This window comes from Haliaeetus albicilla, chromosome 4 (genome assembly GCF_947461875.1).
Source record: "Haliaeetus albicilla chromosome 4, bHalAlb1.1, whole genome shotgun sequence".
NCBI classification, from domain to species: domain Eukaryota; kingdom Metazoa; phylum Chordata; class Aves; order Accipitriformes; family Accipitridae; genus Haliaeetus; species Haliaeetus albicilla.
This window is the reverse complement of record NC_091486.1, coordinates 42,829,089-42,848,348: the sequence shown is the minus strand read 5'-3', so window position 1 is coordinate 42,848,348 and position 19,260 is coordinate 42,829,089. Positions and strand designations below refer to the sequence as shown.

The following is a 19,260-nucleotide window of genomic DNA, read 5'->3' as shown; positions in this document are numbered from 1 at the left end:
GAACCACCAAAGCCCACCAGCAACATGCGCTGACCCTCATTCAAGAAAACCGGTCTGAGGTTCCAGTGATCCGCTGGCGCTCTGTTTCCTGCAGAGAGTCCCCACTGCACTGTGAGACTGAAGCAACAATTTGTCCTGGGAAGGGGAAAAAAGAAGGATTTTAAAGCCAGCAGAAGGTCTAAAAGGAGAAAATACAGTGGCAGCTGTGAAGTGTCAGACAGCAGCAAATTTCTTCCTGGTTGCACAAGCATTAATTAGTGCACCTAATCTTTAGAGCCATTACAATGCCCTTGCTAATGTTAACCAGCTGCAGTGAATGAGCTGAGCTCTTGAATAAGAGAAGAGAGGGAGCTAGGAGCAGGGGTGAGGGGAACAGGTAGAAAACTTCAACCATAAAATTAAATCTCTGCAACCAGCTTTTCTCTAGCTTTCCTCTTACCTTTGGCACCTTACAGCCCCTAGTCCAAGGCAAGGGATGGCTGGGAAATCTGATTAAAAGACATTTTATCAAAAAGGAGAAGTTTGTCATGCAGGAAAGAGAAAACTGTACTGTGCCTAGGAGTAAAAAGCAAAACCATCTTTGTGCCTGGAGCAGAATTTAAGCACTGGGCTCCAACGTGCAAAACAAGCACTCTAACCTGGCCAGGATTTTTTGTCTCAGTCATTTCTCCTGGTCCTCCCCTGTTCTCATCACCATTTAAACAATCCTCCTACCCCAAAAGGCATTTTATGGCACAGCAGGCCAGAAATCAGAAGGAAAAAAAAAATCAGAATTATTTGAAAACTGGGATCCTGTCTCCCCTGTGCCAGCCTTGCATTTATTCAATTCTGACACCTAGTGGGCATCACTACCCGTGGGAAGTAGGAGCAGAAGTGGCCAGCCACGCTCACACACAGCCTTAGCAGTAATGCTGATCCTCAGCATTAGCTACGGACTCATTCTGTCACGAGGGAGGTGCTCCATCCATAGCACAGCTGTGTCTCCTTAAACCCTCCCAAGCCTCCCCGTTGAACTTGCACTTGCAGACATACTGACAACTGCACATTTTATGGTAGAGTCACGACTGGAAAATGTTCGGGTCCTGCTCCCAGCATCTCACCTCTCTGAATCAGGACATGGGCTTGGCAATTAAGGCCTATCCTTCATTTCAGAGAGATCATCCAGGGGTCAGTCCAGTTTGTCACCCACCTGAGAATAGGTTGCTGACAGTAGAGTGTATGCCAGGAAATCTCCACATTCCTTCAGGATGAGCAATAACCTTCTTTCTAGCATGGGCTAGGCTCCATCCAGCTTTCACTCGAGATGATCTCTGCCCTTTGAGAAATTTCTTCAACTAGTTTCCCGTAGCACCGAACCCCTCTTAGCTGCTGGTAATTCTACCCATTCCCAGCTAGCCCAAGTGAACAGAATTGCTCTGGGGCTACCAATGCACCAGCACGCTTCCCATGGTGGCACAAACCATACCAGCATCAAGCACTATATGCAGCAATTATTACCAAGCATCTATGGCATGACAGCAAAGAGAGGGTCAGGGATACAAAATGCTGTGGCACCCTGGACCCCAAATACTGCTGTGTTTCCCCAAGTGTTGACTAAAGGGCAAGAAGGGAACTGAGGCCCGTTTTTCTGCAACACCACTGTATGGTAGTGTCCTTCATCCACACCATACCATGGGAATCCCTGCTGAGACCCTGTCAGCATAAATCCTGTTGGGGTGTGGAAAAAAAAAAAAAAGAGAAAATGCATATAAAAGGACTGATTCTGCCATAAATGCAGGTTTTACTACCTTTTCATAGAGAGTGAAAAGTCAGCAGTTTCCCTCCTTCCATGGGGACAAACTGAGGTGCCAGAGGTCTGCATAGGACATGCTTGCTGTGTGCAGGGACGGATCTCCTGACATTGCCCCAGCTGCAGCAGGGAGCTGTGGTTGTTCCTATTCATCCCCCAAATTATTGCACAAGTCCAAATCAACATAACTCCTCACTTCTTCCCTCATCCTACAACTACTGCAGATGCTCTGCATTGAAAGGGTGGCTACATTTCTACTTTCTGCTGAGGCAACACTCAAATGAACTGCCACAAAGTCCCTGTATGGAGCAAGGCCCAGTCTAATACCCCAAGGTTTTCCTGTCTTCCCTTCAGACATAGCTCCCTTTTTTGCTGTTTCAGAGTTTCTGAACAACCTCAAAGTCTACAAGAGGAGAATTTCTACTCTGCACATTCCTACCACTGCAAGTACTGTCTCTAAGCAGTGCAGGGAAAGCTCCCTCCCTGTCCCTGCTGCTGCATAAATCTTCAGTCTCCAAGCAAAATCCAACGACAAAACCAGTGGTCCACTTGTCTAGAGTCTGCCTCCTCCTTGGTGTACTTTGCCTCTTGCTATTTGCAACATTCCTCCTTTCTAATGCTGATATCCCTCGTACAACACAGAAGGAAGGTGGTATCTTACCTAAGGAACCCCTGGTTCTCACTTAGCAAAGCTACTGTAACTAATAGCTTGGGGAGGGTGGCCATGGAGAACATAGCATGCAAATGGACGATGAGTCAAAATATTTCTTGGTGCAGGAGTGCAAAAAGGGCTTGATGATAACGTTTTCCATTTGAGCTTGCTCCCTCCAAGGCAGGCAGTTTTGGAGCCTGTCAGTGTACTTGGAGGCTGGGACTCCACAAATGTGAGGACGTGGCTGAACACGAACAGAAGGAGGACCCCAGTGTGATTTCAGGCTTAAGTCACAGCAGGGAGAGATTTGCTCTTGGACATGGTTGTGGTATTTCAGACCAAACTCTCAGACATGGGAGTTGGAAAGGAACATCCATAGCAACTATCATTGGTATGTTGGAGCAACAAGTGCTCGAGTCAGCGATTTGAGGCCACGAAAGACTTGAGTAATGTGGACAAAGAAAATATTACTCCCTAGTGCCAGATAAACATCTGCACAACAGATGCCACATCAGCTTCTAGGTGTGAAGTTATTTGCATACATGCAGCAAGGAGCTTAAAGTACCTGTAATCCATTTTGCTTGGGGGGGGGGTACTTTGCTTTTTTTTTGAGAAGTGCACATATCATTAGCATATAGGCATCCCATGTATACTGGAGAGGTCTGGCCTTTCACTGATTTCATTACATCTATCAAAAGGAGATGTTGCAGCCCATGCATGTGCTACAATGGTGCCTGCAGACAAGCTCCTGCCCTCGTTCCCAAGGGACATGACCACAAAGTCCTGCCTTCTGAGAAGCTTTTGCTTGTGGGACACCTGTGTTAGCAATGCCAAGAGATCAGAAGACCTTTTCTGTACAAGGGTCATATCTGGAGGTCAGAGGCAACCTCAGTTTTCATTCTTTAACAGCAGTAAGATTTTTTTAGCTCAGACAATAACTGTGAATCTATAATCATCTAAATGTCCATGCCTTGCCAGTGAAAATGTACTGACAGTGTATCCCATGAGTGATGGAAATTACTGTGGGGACAGATCCCTGCCGTTGAACTTCTGACCAAGGAGGGCAGGGAAGGTAAATTAAAGGTGCTGGAAGTAGGTTCCTGAAGGAAAGTGGTGCTCCACTCTTGTTCGCTCACAGATAGTTATTTCCTCAAACACACTGCACCTGAAAGAGCAAGGGACAGGCTCTGTTCATCACTCCAGCATCAGCTAGCCAGCCCTTAGCTCAAAGACAAGTTTTCTACTCCAGGTCTTAAAAGACCCACTATCAAACTCAGTAGTCTCTTCTGTCTCTTTTCCCTGACATACAGAGCCATGCTACAAGAACTTCGTAGCAAACATGCTCCCCTCCTTTTCCACTGATACAGAGGTCTGCCACTACTCTTAATCAGCAAAATATAACTGCTTTTAGGCCAAGAGAAGTGTCTGTTGGGAACTGGGAAAAGCAAGAGTGCAACAGAGAAGAGTACAAGCACAGCTGAAGCTGGCTCATGTGTCAATTCACCTGATCCCTTCCAGGAGACAGTCAGGTCTTAGAAGAACAGCCCAGGAAGTTCTGCTCACCCATGACTTTGCCTAGGACAGGAAGACATACATGTCTACATGAGAAGGCAAAAGGCCACCATCACTTGAGCTCAGGAGTTTCAGAAAGCAGCTAAGGTGTTTCTTTGCACCAGCTTTTAAGTGAAGAGTCATGGTTCTACCTAAAATCAGCACAAAGGTGTGAAGTCACACCTATTAGGAAAAAGATGCTCAGCAGAAATTGCTTGACTGCAGCAGACAAAGAGATTAGGCAAGGACTCTGGAGCTGTACATTCACAATGAACGAAGGGGTGATGTTCCCAGTCCTGTTGACGCAGGCAAAGCAAAACCACCATGAGAAAGGAAAACAGTCCTTCCTCTGCTGGAACTCTACACCTTATCAGCACCTTTCGTCCCCTTCTACTCCCTGCTGCTGCTACGGGTGATGATAGAGGGCTCTTCTGACTACACGTTGTCACGCTTATGAGATAGAAATCCCTACAAATCAGGTTTCTTTGCTGCAATCAGTAAGGAAAATTAACTGAGTCAAACTGGATGGGAGAGTTGCTTTAGAGAGAAAAATCAGTTCATTTTGAAAGGAAGGACAGTTGCATAGCTGATAAGGAGCCAACAATCAATTCTGCAGCTCCCACGACCGTCACTTACCAAGAAAGCCAGCTGAGTACCAGGAACTGCAGCAGCAAAACTGCAAACCAAGCCAGTGTGCTGTGTGGTGGGAGTGAACATGGATGGAAATAGATTTTAAAACCCATCTGATACTTTTTCCTAAAGAAGACAGTTTTATTATGTCCACATGTTTTAAAGATTTCTTTGGCACTAAATGGCACTGTTGTATTCCACCAGATATCCAACTAATTTCGCTGTTTCTGTCTCAGAAGATTCACCTGTTATTTTGATCCAGTTTGGCACAAATCCATCATAAGCATGATAGAAAACACCTATCCGGATCTCCAGTGCTCAGGCAACGGGCACCTCCCCCAGAGGCCTCTTCCCCACCTTACCAGAAAAATGGTGCTGAAAACAGGGAAGGAAAGACATAGAGAAAGACACGGAGAAAAACACATTCAGTCCCAGAACCGCAAAGTCCTCACCTGGTTTCTTTCCATCGCAGCCAGGAGCAGTGGAAAGCCACACTTCGCAGAATGCTTAGTAAGAGGAAAGCTCTTTCATTGGGATCTCGCCATCAGGTAACATGAAGGGAATCACATCACCCAAAGAGGTTGACTGCAACAAGAGTCCATCCAGTGCACGGTTTGAATCAGGGTCTGCAGCTCAGTCAGGAGAGATTCCCTGCACCGCAGGGCTGCTCAGTCCTTATAATCCTGTTGATCCAGGCACCTGCACGACCAACCCAGCATATAGGTGAACCTTTGCTGTTATCCCAACTACGTGCAAAACACCTCTTCAGTACCTTCACTACATACATGACAGTTTCTGTAGGAACAGCTTCTGTTGCCTATTTACAGATGCCTTGTGTGTGTCCAGCGAGGTCACATCTGCACTAGGTGAACTAGGTGTGCGTAGAAGCACAGCCCTAATACCAGCCTACACCATAACCAAAGAGCAAACTTGGTGGTAAAGCCTTAAAAAAAAACAAACAAGAAAACTCCAAAACTGCACAGTAACCTTTCCCTTCTGAAAGGGCTGCAGGGTGGGCTCTGTTGCAAGGAGAGAAAGGGACGAGACTGAAAAGACCTGTTTCCCAGGACAGGAACACATCAAAGGTCTGTGCTAACCTGGCCTAGTTCCCAAAGCTGTTAGTACCTGACAATCACTGTCATTAGCTTCCCTCAGCTCCCCACATTTGTGATCAAGTACCCATTAAAGCTAGATTGCTGGTGGGCTAAAACTCAAGCCTTTGGATCTGTAGCAAGACACCTTGTCCACAGCTGTTGCACCCCAGAGAAAAAGGAATTAAGCAGCTTTATTAGTTTGAATGAATCAATAATTAGCTACAAGCATTGCAGAAAATTACAAGCAACCAGAGAGCAACCCAGAACAAACAGATGGAATAATGATCCTTTAATAGCATCATTATGGGTTGGTACAACACATACTGGACACAGTTAGCCAGGCATCTGAGACAGTCCTCCCAGTGAGCTCTAACACATCAGAAGGCGGCTATCGACTGACAAGCACACACATTTAGCATCTCATGAGTTCATTCAATGGCCATTTGACATTATAGCAGGAAGTGAGTTTAGGGAAAGACTGTCACTGCATTACAGAATAGTTTTTCTCGAAAAAGGAAAGGAAATGGCATCAGGTTCATTCTTCTTTCTGCTCAGTTGCTGGCTGGGGTTAAACCACGACTGGATCTTCCAATCTTGATTCTTCTCATTCTCCACTCTACTTCAAAAAAAAGGGAGGGGGGAGAAATATCATAGCTCGAAATTTGTCTTGTACTTCATAGAACTAACCAAACATCCATGGCCTTGGAAAAAAAATGTGTTCAGCTTCACTGAGTTGCTTATTAATTTGTTTAGCGTCAGAATCACACCATGAGGAATCTGTAAAAAGAAACCTGCATATGCAAAACACTTCAAGTGTGCACAAATGTCATGTCAATTGCTAATTAGTGTAAAAAAAAAAGAAAAGAAAAAAAAAAAGAACCAGACTGCTAGAAAAATTAACAACAGTGAAGTAAGTAACAAGGGACACAAATCAACACATATTGTAAAGTCTCAGAAGCAGAGATGGTTGAGGCTATAAGCTGATGTACGGTCTTCTGAGAAATGTGTCTGAATTAAGAGCTACAACATGCAGAAGAAATTTGAGATATGTTTTTCTAAGGAAACATATGCCTGCTTCTACAGCAGTTTGTAGCCTACACTGTTATCTTCAGCAAGTTTGTCACCATGGCAACCTGAAATTTTTCTGTAAGGCAATTTTGTTAGTAAAATTTTAGGGATAGATTTGTGCCAGAAAGGAGTGTCCACACATGTGGTAGTGATAGATATAGCGACCCTCTGAGAGCAGCTTGTCCAGGAGCGCCTGGGTCCTGCCCAGCCCTGGAGATGGGGGATGCAGGCCAAAGAACCAGGACCAGCCACTACACTCATCAGTGGGGACCAACTGACAAGAGAGAAGACAGGAACAAGTGGGAACATGGGAAATTCCAGCTCAGTTTCAAGAAAAATCTTCCCCCAAGAGTGCTCCGGCACTGAACCTGGAGCCCAGAGAGGATGAGGGATCTATATTCAAACCTCAGCTACACAGCCTCACGATCCTGGCCCTGCTTTGAGCTGGGGTTGGGCTTCCAGAGGTCCTTCCCAACCTGCACGACTCTTTGAGAAGCTCATTTCCAGTGCTTGCAAAATACAACAGTGAGCACTAGGCTGGAAGTCAGCCAAGAGCCCTTTCTATTCCTTCAGTGAAGTCCTCTTGGCTTTTTCCAGGAATTAGATTAAGGGGCTTGCAATCAGGCCTTAAAGACACAGTAAAGTCTAAGGAATCATCCAAACTCTGCATCCTCCAGAAGCAGGAACAATTTCCTCAGTGCAGCAGTGGGTCTAATCCTTCAAAACAGATACAGAAGAAGTGGACAAAGGGCAAGGCAAAAATCACTGCCATTCAGAATAGCAATAAGAGATTGTCACAGCGATTCTCCTCTCTGCTGTAACACCTCTGCTTCATCCCCGCACCACGATCTGACCTGAGCATCAGGAAAGGTCCTGCCTGGGTCTGTTTCAATTGCAGTTCTTCACCTCTGAACAGATGAAAGTATGCTGTCTTCTCTGCTACAGCATGTCACAGATGCCAGGTGACACCAAGGACTGAGCTATCACAGACAGACTCCAAGGCAGGAGGAATATAATGGTAGCCTGTCATTTCCTCCACGTTGCCTGAGCGGTAAATTGCTCTAGCTCTCACTCTCAAAGCTGATCCGCTACGGACCTCATGCACTGTGCAACAGATCTCATTCTGCAGGGATTTTCCTTCCCTCTGATGCTTCACTTTTTTCCCCAGAAAGCAATAACCCGCTTTCTGGGAACTGTAGAAAGTGGGGTGGGTGAATGGAGAGGAAAAAACAAAGACAGAATATATGAAGTCATGAGAATACAAAACTGGAACTAAAATCAAGCAGCTTCTTAATGAGGACACTGGGGGTAAAATCTCTTCTTTCCATGGCCCAGGAATGTTATGCACCCTGCTCCGTTATTATTTTTATAGAAGACAGACAAACAAGCATCCATTTCACTCTGAAGTTTGGATCCTGGATTTCTTCCATGTGAGAAAAGGCCCAATGTTGCCAGTTATTCTTCCATTGAAAAAAAACCCCTAATATTCAAGGATGCCGGTCTATTCACTTCTGCTTCTGCAAGGCTGCTAATCAGTTTGTAATAACTGCCATCACCACATTCCCACCAGCAGTGAGCTATGGAAGGTGACAACTCAGCCAGAGAGTCATTTTAAGAAAAATGTAGAAAACTCGAGGAGGAAATCACAGCTCCTTGGCTTGATGCAGAAGGAATCTGATTGTCTGTTAAAGAACACTTTCCTTGTGTGATTAATGACAGTAAGAAAAGATCAGCATTCACAATCTACATGTATATTGCAAGCAAAGGCAGGAGCTTTCTTCTTAATTTTCCTGCTCAAGGAAATGAAGCATTGCTGGTGAGACTCCAGACATAAGTCATAGGTTGGACTCCACCCTGCACAAAAAAATCTGCCTTAGGCAGTTGATTTTGGGAGAGCAGAGCATTGGGGCCCTTTTCTTTTGCTTTCTGGGGTCCAAGGTGTTAGGTGAGTTTGAGCCATTTTTTAGGCTCCTCTTTGCAATTCGCAGCCACAAACACCATTAAGCAGATTCCAGCTTAATGGAACCCATAATTCCTCACACGTGTGCACACTCTAAAAGCCTTTCATATTGTGTGTGTGCTAAACAGCATCCTTTCAGAGCAGGAGTCCCTCCTCCCCAAGAGTTTCAACAGGGGATTGACTGCAGCACTAACTTGTCTTTTGCTGACACTATGGCAACTGACACAGCTCCAACAAGCTCTGCACATACCTGGCAGGCCAAGCTAACTAATGACCTTAACACTTGTTGCAGGCTAAGGCTGTTAACCAGTGATCAGCTGTTGTAGAGCAGCTGGCTCTCCTGCTGTCACTCGCTCATGTGCCTGAGCTATTTGTTGGAAAGACTGGTCCGCAGCATGACATGTGAATTTTACAGTCTCCCTAGTTCCGGAGATGCACTAGGAAATAAATCCAGAAAATCTGATTAGGACTTGTCACTGAAGTAAGCTCATTAATCATTGATGTCGTTCTTTCATATGCAGTTTGCTAACTCCTGCAGGCACCAGCAGACCGGTGGGTCTGAAAACTGCAGTCTTGGAAAAGTTCTTCATTATATAACAATTGCACTGATTTTTTCCTCTTGAATATTTAGCACATTCTAATAAATAAAAAGAGCCACAAAGCACCAGTGAGATCATTTAGCCTAGCTTCTTGCATAGAGTCAGGCACGGGATCCCCCGAAATAATTCCTGTAGCCAAAAAAGATAAGAAGATCTAGTTCAGAAAATGTAAAATCCAGCAAGAGAAACCTTGTCAGCCACTTGCCTTAGTAATTTCTGCAGCAGTCAGTTACCCATACTGTTGCATAAAAAAAAAAAGAATCACATTTCATTTCTCACCTGAACTTGTCTAGCTTTGCCTGTCAACAACAGGTTCTTTGAGTAAGAGATGAAAGTCTTCTATTATTAAATTGCTGTTTCCCCAGCCTCCCCCAAAATACTCTCGGCTAAGCTAAGCCAGCTGAGCTACTGCCATCTTAAAACACAGCACATATTTCCCATGCCCCACCAAACACTGCCATCACAGTATGGCTTGTAATAATGCCAGCCATGATCACACAGGTGCCAAAACACAGGAAAAAAAGCCATGAATAACTTTCCCTGGCCTCAAACACATGAAATAATTTGGATACCTGTGGTTCCAAATTAAACCCATGGATGAAACCTTCTAATTCTGTATACCAGTGAAACTGGGAAGTAAGACTTCTCTCCAGACTTTACAGCTAATAATAAGTCAAATTGACAAAAACAAGAGAAACAAGGACTTTTGAGCGGTTTTGAAATTCTCCGTTAATCTCCTGATGTATCTGCATCTGAGATGTCCAAAATCTAGGACACTGGTATGAAACACAGCTCCATAAATGACACTTGCAACCTATCTTCAAGAACAAGCAGAAAGTATAAAAACTCCAACTGCACAGGATTTCAAGAACAATAAATTTCTCCCCATTCATTTTGTGTTCTCTTTCAAGATGATTTTACAGCTTACTTATGGTTTAGAGATTTGTTAGACATTAGATACAGGAACACAAAATATTTATGATTACTGCTTAATGGGGATAGCTCCTCTTGAGAGCCAAAGAACTAATTTAAGATACCTGATATTTTCCAAATGCAAACAAAATGATGTCTCCCCATTTTGAGCAGAAAGATCTCCTTCCCCACAACTTTTCTGGAAGATTGGTTGAAGAAAGTTCAACCCCAATTCACCCAGCCAGACTGAGACAGTTTGGTTCTCAGAAGCCAACAATGGTCAGGCATTTACAAAATTTGTCCCTCTCTTCCCTGGAACAGAAAGTCAACCTTATGCTACTCTTCAGTAAGCCTCAGTCTTTCTACACCATCTCCTTGGATTAAAGGTACCCAGAAGGACAGAGAGTGCACACCAGAATGCCACTGCAATATGCTCAAGGAAGTTCAAAGACATTTAGAAAAGTTAGAGACTCCTGTAAGAGGAAAGGTAGTGATTAAAAAAGTCTATCACCTTTACTGGCTCATGGATAAACTAAAATAGCATATGGATTTAATGAAATCATTTTTACAAACACAGACCTGACCTAGCAGAATGACTGGGTTTTCCTTTCATATCTAGTTTCTAGGAGAGTAGGGGGTATGTCTCCTTCAGCACATATAGGTTTACCACAGATATGCTTATGAGTAACATGTGTTAGGTTTTGGTGAGTCATCGGTGCTAAATTACAACTAAAACTGTCTTGTTTCCAATGCAGCAGGCCTGAACTGAGCTCCACGCACATGGAGCATTCAGTTCTGGCACTCTTCACAGGGACAGAGGCCTGCTAATGGCATGTACCCAAGTGAGCCTGCAAAACCTTTTTCATCACAAAGACATAGTGCTAAGTAATTTCCTCTTCCTTTCCCATCTACTTTAAAAGTGTTTAGCATGCCAAAGAATGATGTCCATTCTGTGTTGCTAAAACTCTTTCAAAACCACTTCCCTTTAGATTAACCCCATAAGACAGCAGGTAAAATATCAGCAGCAATTAGAGCTGCTCCCACATACAGCCTCAGAAGTAGGTCAGCAAAGGTGGTTTGTATAGGATAGGCCTTGCCAGCTCCAATGAATCATGAGTGCCTTTCATTACCATTCCCATTAATTGGGCTCCAAACATCTCCTTCACAGCTTCTCTGCAACAAACACTTGCCCTGGGTAAACTGCATCTTGGTTCTCCCAGATACCTTACTACCGCATTCATTTTTTGTTTGCTGAACTGTGCAGCCTTGGGGCCCTGTTGCATTAGATTCAGCACAAAGACATGGCGATTCCTCCAAGAGTCTGCAGTCTAAACAGACACAACAAGCAATGGCTGGGAGGAGAGCACCAACACAAAGATGGTGGGTGACTTGCTGAAGGACCGTGTCACCCAACAACTCACCTGTGTCTTTTTGCCAATACACATCTAGAGCATGTTCCAGATCCCACAGCCAAGTCATACACCCCTGCTAAGGGCAACCCATTTGGATAAGATCCAAAGCATCCACAAAACATTAGACAGAAACATGTCTCTGCCAGCCAAGACAGATGGAGGCAAAAAGGCAGAACTGTAGCTCAAGACTTGGGCCCTATGCTAAACTCAGGCCAGCAGATTGATTTTCTTGCACACCGTTCACACTGCCTGCACACCAGGACACTGGTGTTTGTGTCAGTATATGGAATGGACTACTCAAGAGTGGGCGAAAGCTGTGAGCTCTGTAGTTGGGATGTCTTCCTAAAAGTGAAGCAACAAGAGGGAAATCAAAAATGTCTTCTGCTGCCTTGACAACTGGTCAGACCCCTGTTCTGTGAGCCCTTCTGTAGGCACCAGAGATTGCCACCCCATCAACATTTGTTGATGGTGCTGATAGTGCTGTTTGTGTCACTGAATTTCCCCATAAGCAAGTACTAAAAATGCCTGGAGTAAAATGGCTTTTAACATGCTCGCAGTCAAGAACCACATTCCCAAAGAGGTCCTTTATCCTGAGCAGTCACTTTCCCATCCTGCTGCAAAACCTGCAGACCTAGGGTGCATAAAAGCTACACTTTGAATTGTACTCACCCAAACCATACTATTCAACCTTGTCAGAGCCGAAATAGCTTGGTTTATGCCAGTCTCCACGGCTGCCGCCTCTTCCCCTTAAAGGGAAGGCTTCAGGAGCCAATACACCTTTTAAAAAAAGAACATGGAGACATACGGAACATTATATGCTTTCAAACATGTGTTCATTCAGCATTCTGCACAACATCAAGACAACCTCGAGGATGCATGCAACTATGGGTTATGTGAGCACAAATCTAGCAATTCAGAAAATTCACAGAGTATACAAACCTCAGCATTGCCCTACTTTGCAGCCTAATGCCCTCACCATTTCCTCAATGAGACACCCCTCTGCAAAGGAAAAAGCAGCTGGCCATGACCTGAGCAAACTGCTGGTCTTCCATATTTTCTTCTCCCTCAGACAGATGACCTTCAGATGGTACAAACAGATGATCCAAAAGGCAACCATGTGCTAGGATAGTCCAGCATGGCAGAAATGGCTTACCTTCTCTGCGACTGCTGCCCCGCCTGTTGGGGTTCATAATCGGCACATGCATCATCTGTAAATTAAAGATGTTTCTTTAAAAAGCTCATCTGTCGAGAAGTCTGCCTCTCCTTCATTTCCTCAGGTACTATGTGATCACTGAAGTAATTCCAAACTTCATTATTAATTTCTCTGAAAACAATATTACTGCTGATACTATTGCAAAGCAGTGCTGTTGCTAAGGAAGTCTGCAGTTACAGGTAGGCTCTCAGGTCAACATCTTTCGTACTTTGTACTTTACCTGACCTTCCTGTAGTGCAGATACAGCCTGGAGAGCAGAGCCTGGAGAGCAGAGTTAGTCAGTTGCAGTCACACAGGGCACCTCTGACTCATTTATCCCGAATTACTCTTTTAAAAGCTCTCTATACTCTTCTTTTTTTGGTCTCTATCCAAGTAATATGATCCCAGCCTCAGCCAATCACGATTCCTTCTCATATTGAAATGCCACCAGCACTACAGGAGCTACACCAGCACCATCCACCACAGCTACACCACAGCATCTCAGCCAGGCTGAGGTCCCTTGAACTGAGTTACAGCTCTAGAGCAAGAGGTATGGTGCACTTGCTACAGCCCTCTGCAGAAAGAAATACTTTCCTTTTCGTGTGCAATAATTCCCTTTGGCATTTATTCCTCATTAACATTGCAGGAAATACATTCCCCAGTAGGAATATTGGCAGCAGTACTGAATTTTAAGCAATGGTTAAAGATGACTTGCAGGAAGATGTCTGCTTGTAAAAGCAAGTGTTTGTTTTATACTGAGTGTCCTATTAAACAAGACTTATGCTTAACCCACAGAGGACAGGCTGAATATCCAAGACTATGTTACATATTTCAGTACTTCACATGCAGTCTTTCTGCTCTGCAAATCAAGACTTCCTGTGGTGCATTCACTAGCTAGCTCTGAATAGAGATTCTGAACAAACAAACAAAAAAAGTACAAGCTAATTTGGCAACTCAAACCAAGAGAAGGTGCCACAGAAACCTATTTGCTTCAAGTTATTCATTTAGTAACTTGCACTTTCCAAAAATAAAAGCTGTCCATATCCTCTGGCACCTTGCTTATGAAACTATCTTTGTTCCCTGCATATAATCCTCAAGCACAACACCCACTGTAGATCTGTGTTGTAAGTGCAGGCACCCAGGTTCAAGCATTGTCAGTTCATGGAAAAAGTGGACACTGGCATGATTTGAAAACAGCTAGCAGGAATTCACAGGTTGGGTCAGCATTTAATCACACCTTAAAAACCAAATAAGAGCTCAAAAAGGGAATACAAATCTCAGTAGAGCAAGTGTTCTTCAACTATACTGTGATTACATGCTTAGTTGAGCTGGGCTTGATAACAGAGCCAGAGCCATCGGCATTTGTTTCTGTCTGTAAGATGTGCCAATCACTGTTCTCCAGGCACATACTCTATATGTCAACGAAGAAAGAGTGTCAGAGTTGGTGGATGTGCCAGACTGCCGCAGAGATTCACACTCTCCCCAGGCATCCATCAAGCAAGGTCAAACCTCTCAGCTGATGAAAAGTGAAGCATTACAGGAGACAGCTGGATTTCAAACCACATTTGGTTTTCTGATCAAAACCTCCAACTGCAACAGGAGTTGCAGTTCACACATATACACCTGACTTCTCCTTAAAAGAGGATGAGCAGAATTTTCGCTCCCCCAGGCAGCAAAAATTGGTTTTCCCCTTCCTTACCTCCTCGCTGCTCATCGATTCAGAGCTGGATGTGCCACGGTGGCACTGCACGATAATGTTTGAGATCAGCTCACCGGAGACTTCCACAACACTTCTGCAGAAAGCAGTTGACTGTAAGAGATCAAAATAGAGCAAATCTCATAGAGCGAGCTACTGTGCAAACCCTCTCATGGGAGTTTCACAGGGAGGTGTTATTGTGTGCAATAACACAAGTTATTGCATATTAGGTGTATGAAGTCTTGACCCTGCTAGAGGCAGAAGAAAATCTCCAAGTCCTTTTCATGGCTCTAGCATTGCCAATCACAAACAGAAAAGCTGTGCAAGGCTATGCTGATGGCAGCTCCAGGTCTAGAAGTTAAGCTACCTTTAAAGAAGCTGTCTCTACAATTTGACAGCAGCTCCAGCAAAACCTGCCACCCAAGTTTGGAAAACAGAAATCCTCACGCTATCTTTCATACCGTATTGCCCCAAGAAGAAAAGAAGAGCGATGGTGTCTGTTTAGGATACAGCGATAACTTCCCAGCAGCCAACTCTTGTGTCTTTAAAGAAAACCTAGCAACAACCATCAATTCCACGTTGCCCCATCTACATGCACACACAAGCTGCTTAGCTCAAGAGTAGTGATGCTTGAAGAGATGTTTACCCCCCTCTTCATGGGGTAAACTACCTCCTGAGGTAGTAGCATAACTCATAAACTATGAGGAAAGCCTTTGGACCATGTGTTCAGTGCCTTCCCAGAATCCCTCCTCTTCCCTAAAGACTGTGCCCAGGAAGGACAGCTAAGTTTGGCAGCCATTCACAGAGGAAAAGAGGCGAGAAGAGCTCAGCTTGGAGCAGCACAAAGAAGCAGAGATAATCTCTGTGGAAGTCTGATGCATAGTATGGTATCATTGTAGAGAGGGACTCAAGACCTATTCCACATGCTTTGTAAGATTTGTGCAAGCAGTTAGGACACAACCACTCAGAAGCTTGCAATGGGAGCCATGTTTTGACAAAAATAACTATGCATGGAGAAGTCCAGATTAAAAAATGATGTATTTACACCAAAGCTGGTCATCTTAGAATCAGAGCAGAGCAAGAGCTATATATATAAACAGCCTGATCCGTGTTTATTTCAGGCTGAAAAGAGAGCTGAAAATATGAAAAAGATTAGCACTGTCAGCAAAAGTAGGAATCTGCACTGCATAAGAGGATAAGCCTTTATATGGTGCCCAGATGCATGATAGACAAAAGCAGGTCAAATATCAGGTTTTCTACCCTCTTATCTTAGAAAAGAAGCCATACCTTCGTTCCAGGATTTGGCTCCAAAGCACACAGACACTTTTACTACATGATGCTCAAAGACATGCATCCTCTTTTCAGCTCACAGCAGCTCCTCTATTCCCCACTGACCAGGCAGAAGAGTTTCCCAGCACTGATACTTCCCACCTAACACCCACTCCATGCTGCAGGTTGTATTGGCTTGGGTTTGGATTTGTTTTCAGAAAGCCAGTCATTCTTCATTCTTCAGGACTAATAGTGTTTCAACACGCCCATCCTGCACTGAGGAGGGGGGGGTCACATTCACCCCAGAGGCACTCACCACGAAAGGCCCAATTTTGAAGTCGCATGTGAACGGGTCCCTCCCTGAGGCTTTTGTGCACACAGTTTCACGAATGCTGAACTGCAGGTCTAGTCTATAGGTATCACTGTTCCACCAGTCAACCTGGTAAAAGGAAGGTCAACACAACATATAATTAGTGCCTGTCATTCTTCCATGCCCACTGTGTGGCAACCTTGCTTCTTTGTCAAGCAGAAGCAAGACATAAGGGCATTTTGGGTCAGTGCCCGATTTAGAGCAGATTACTGTGTGTGAGAAAGGCTATTTTATTGTGCTCAGGAGTTATTCTCTTGGGCAGATTTGGTAACAGCAACACAGAACAGCTTTCCATAGGGGTTTTACTTAAAACCCCACAGCCACTGTGGGATCCTCCTACTGCTCAGAGTCAGTTTGGGGGGCTATAGCTGTCAAAGGTAGATAAGTATAGCATTACCCCTGCATGTTACCCCCTCTTCTGTGGGAACCAGGGAGCTAACAGCTCTGCTTTGGATATCTAGACTGCTGGGAAGTCTATTGCAAACACATGACTTGGAAAGTAAATCACACGACTGCAAGCAATTGAATTAATGCAGTTTATAGAGTTGCTCCTTGTCAGCTCCAACCCCCAAAACAACAACAACAACCAAAAAAACCAACAAAAAACAAATCCCCACTGCTTTCAAGTACTTTTGGGTTTTTTTTCCCCCAAATGAGATCAACCCAAAAATCATCCTATCATTCATTCCTGCAGAAGAATTGATACATGCCATCTATAGAAACAGAATGGTTCTGAGGATGTTCAGGAACATGGACATGCTAACTTTAAATTAGGAAGTTTTAACTCCTTGACTCTGGGAATCCAATATAATTCTTAGCAACACAAATTAAAACAGATATGGGTTTCCTGCCTGCATTTATACATTAGCAGATTTAAACCAGAATTAGTGCGTAGAGACAGACGACTTAAATATATATTGGAGAAAGAATCCTGAATGTGTTTGTGGTGATATATAATTAGCAGTGTGGACACTTATCAGCTGAGACCTTCAGATGAACCAGATTACTTTATGCCCAAAGCAAAGCAGTTAGCTGGAGGTATTTAAGAACACTGGTTTTGAACAAAATCTTACAAGACATCCCTCAAAGACTTCTATACTAGGGGTGGAAAATTTGAACTCCTAAAGTATTTTTAATTACAAACCAACATACAAACAATATTTAGGTTCCTAAAGCCATCACTTCAGATAATGCCCCAAACCCACCCTCTTCCAAGCAGCATCAGAAAACTCCAACTAAGTCTAGGTTTCCAGGGTTGGGTGAAAAAGAGCTTTCCACCACAGCGAAGTGTATTTCAGGTAAAGGTTCCCCATTGTCTGCGCACTTACTCTTGTGACATGGCTCCTGACAACACCGTACAGGTTTGTCCCCCATGACTGAGAATTGATCCTTGCAATGGAAGCATTGAGAGCCTCTTCTGTGACAGGGAGTTCATAGTCGTACACTGGAAACCCTGAGACAGAGGCACAGTTCCATTAGAAGTTCATCGTGGTCCTGTACTTTTCCTCCCTAAAACACCATAAGAAAGAGGACGTGGCTCCATTCTGAGCAACTTACCTGAACATGAGAAAACACCCAGTGTGAGGACAAAAATTAAGATCCTCATGGTGTGCCTTGCAAAATCCTCTGGTCTTTTTCCCTTTCTAAGCAAGGATTTCCAGTGCATATTCCTCTGTCTTTATATAAATGCAGCCTTGATCCTACACCTGACCTTCCTGTGTCCAAGCTCTGCTACAAACATTGCACTTTAAACAGAATTGATCTGAGAGTAAATATTTGCTGTCAGCTTTTCTCCATTTAGCAGTAGTTCTCTGATAAGAGATGGGCTGCACTGCCTTTTTCCCAGGACTGCAACTAAAAGGGAGCACTGAATTCCTGGTACCTCCACAGCCAAAGGCAGAATCTAGTTATTTTGTTCACTTTTAGCTATTAGTTATCCGTTTAAAGCTGGTGAGTCGACTATTTCCTTAGCACTGGACCCAGCACCTTTGTGTGTCAGCAGCAACTGAGAGCACTTACAAACTGGAGGGGACGATTCCCCAGCATGGAATGGGAATCCACCTGTGTGGACCTGTCCGACACTACCACCCTGCAGGCCAAAGCATCCAACGGAAGCCTCCTGGGCTCACAGCAGACCCTTGGGACAGCCCAGGTCTGTCCCAGCAAGCTCCTGGGATCTCTGGTGTTTGGTATGCACCAGAAGAGCTCCCATGTTGCTTTGACTCATGCCAAGCCTGAGCCCAGCTAACGAAACAAGCAAGTGGCTGTGGACATTTGGTGTCCCCTGTCAGATCCCCCTGAAGCTGAGGCTTCATTTTCAGCACAGAAAGTAATGGACTTTTTGAAAAATTATGGCCTGACCTCAGTACTGAAAACACCATAAGGAATTACAGGGAGGAGCTAGACGTGACACCTCAGCACTTAGCTAACTGGAGCCACTTGCTAGTCTTGGTTTCCAGATACAGGCAACCTATCTTATCACTCTACCACAACTACCCCACAACAGAGCCACTTCTAGTAAAGCTCAGAGGTACACCTGGGTTTTAAGTGCTTAAAGGCTGTCCATGGGAGTTGGGAGGGAAACTTGCCTTCAAACAAGCTTACCCATTGCTGACTGTTCACAAGGCAGAGATGTGTCTAACCATATTCATTTTGAAGATCCCATGTGTGAAATTCCTCCATTAACCTTCAAATTGCAGTTCTACTTGAATTATGTGGCACAGGGTCATTCTGAGAACTTCCCAAATGACAAGCACTCAGGGAAAGATATGGGAGCATGCAAAGTACCGGGGCTTAGATTTAATAAGGAAGAGGATAAAACTGGTTCTGGTCGTTAGGCTGTCAGATTGCAGGACAGCACCCAATCACAAGGTTGCACACTGGGGTTCACACTGACTCTTCAGGTGACAGATGGAGTCGGGTAAGCATCACTCACACCGCAAATACTTTAAGGCAAAGACCCATAAAGGCAATGCACTTCTAAGACACAACAGACACAACTGCCCAGGTGTGGGCCTTGATGGTCACTGGATTCATTCCCCATTGTTACTATGAGATACTAGAAAA

The 19,260-nt window shown here is 44.4% G+C and overlaps 1 protein-coding gene across 2 annotated transcripts; it reads right to left on the bottom strand.

Annotated features, from left to right (window-relative positions):
- Positions 1 to 5,875: 5,875 nt before the first annotated feature.
- SPP2 (secreted phosphoprotein 2) lies at positions 5,876 to 17,962 on the bottom strand. 2 transcript variants are annotated; one of them, XM_009927530.2, is made up of 7 exons: positions 17,752 to 17,962; positions 17,523 to 17,647; positions 16,141 to 16,263; positions 14,559 to 14,669; positions 12,821 to 12,875; positions 12,337 to 12,444; positions 5,876 to 6,332 (listed from the first exon to the last, which is right to left on the bottom strand). In XM_009927530.2, the coding sequence occupies exons 1-6, from the start codon at positions 17,858 to 17,860 to the stop codon at positions 12,347 to 12,349; spliced, it is 621 nt and encodes a 206-aa protein (XP_009925832.2). In that variant the 5' UTR covers positions 17,861 to 17,962; the 3' UTR covers positions 5,876 to 6,332; positions 12,337 to 12,346. The 2 variants fall into 2 exon arrangements, with proteins under 2 accessions (XP_009925832.2, XP_069638254.1); XM_069782153.1 differs by having other exon boundaries at positions 6,315 to 6,493.
- Between the last annotated feature and the right edge of the window lie 1,298 nt (positions 17,963 to 19,260).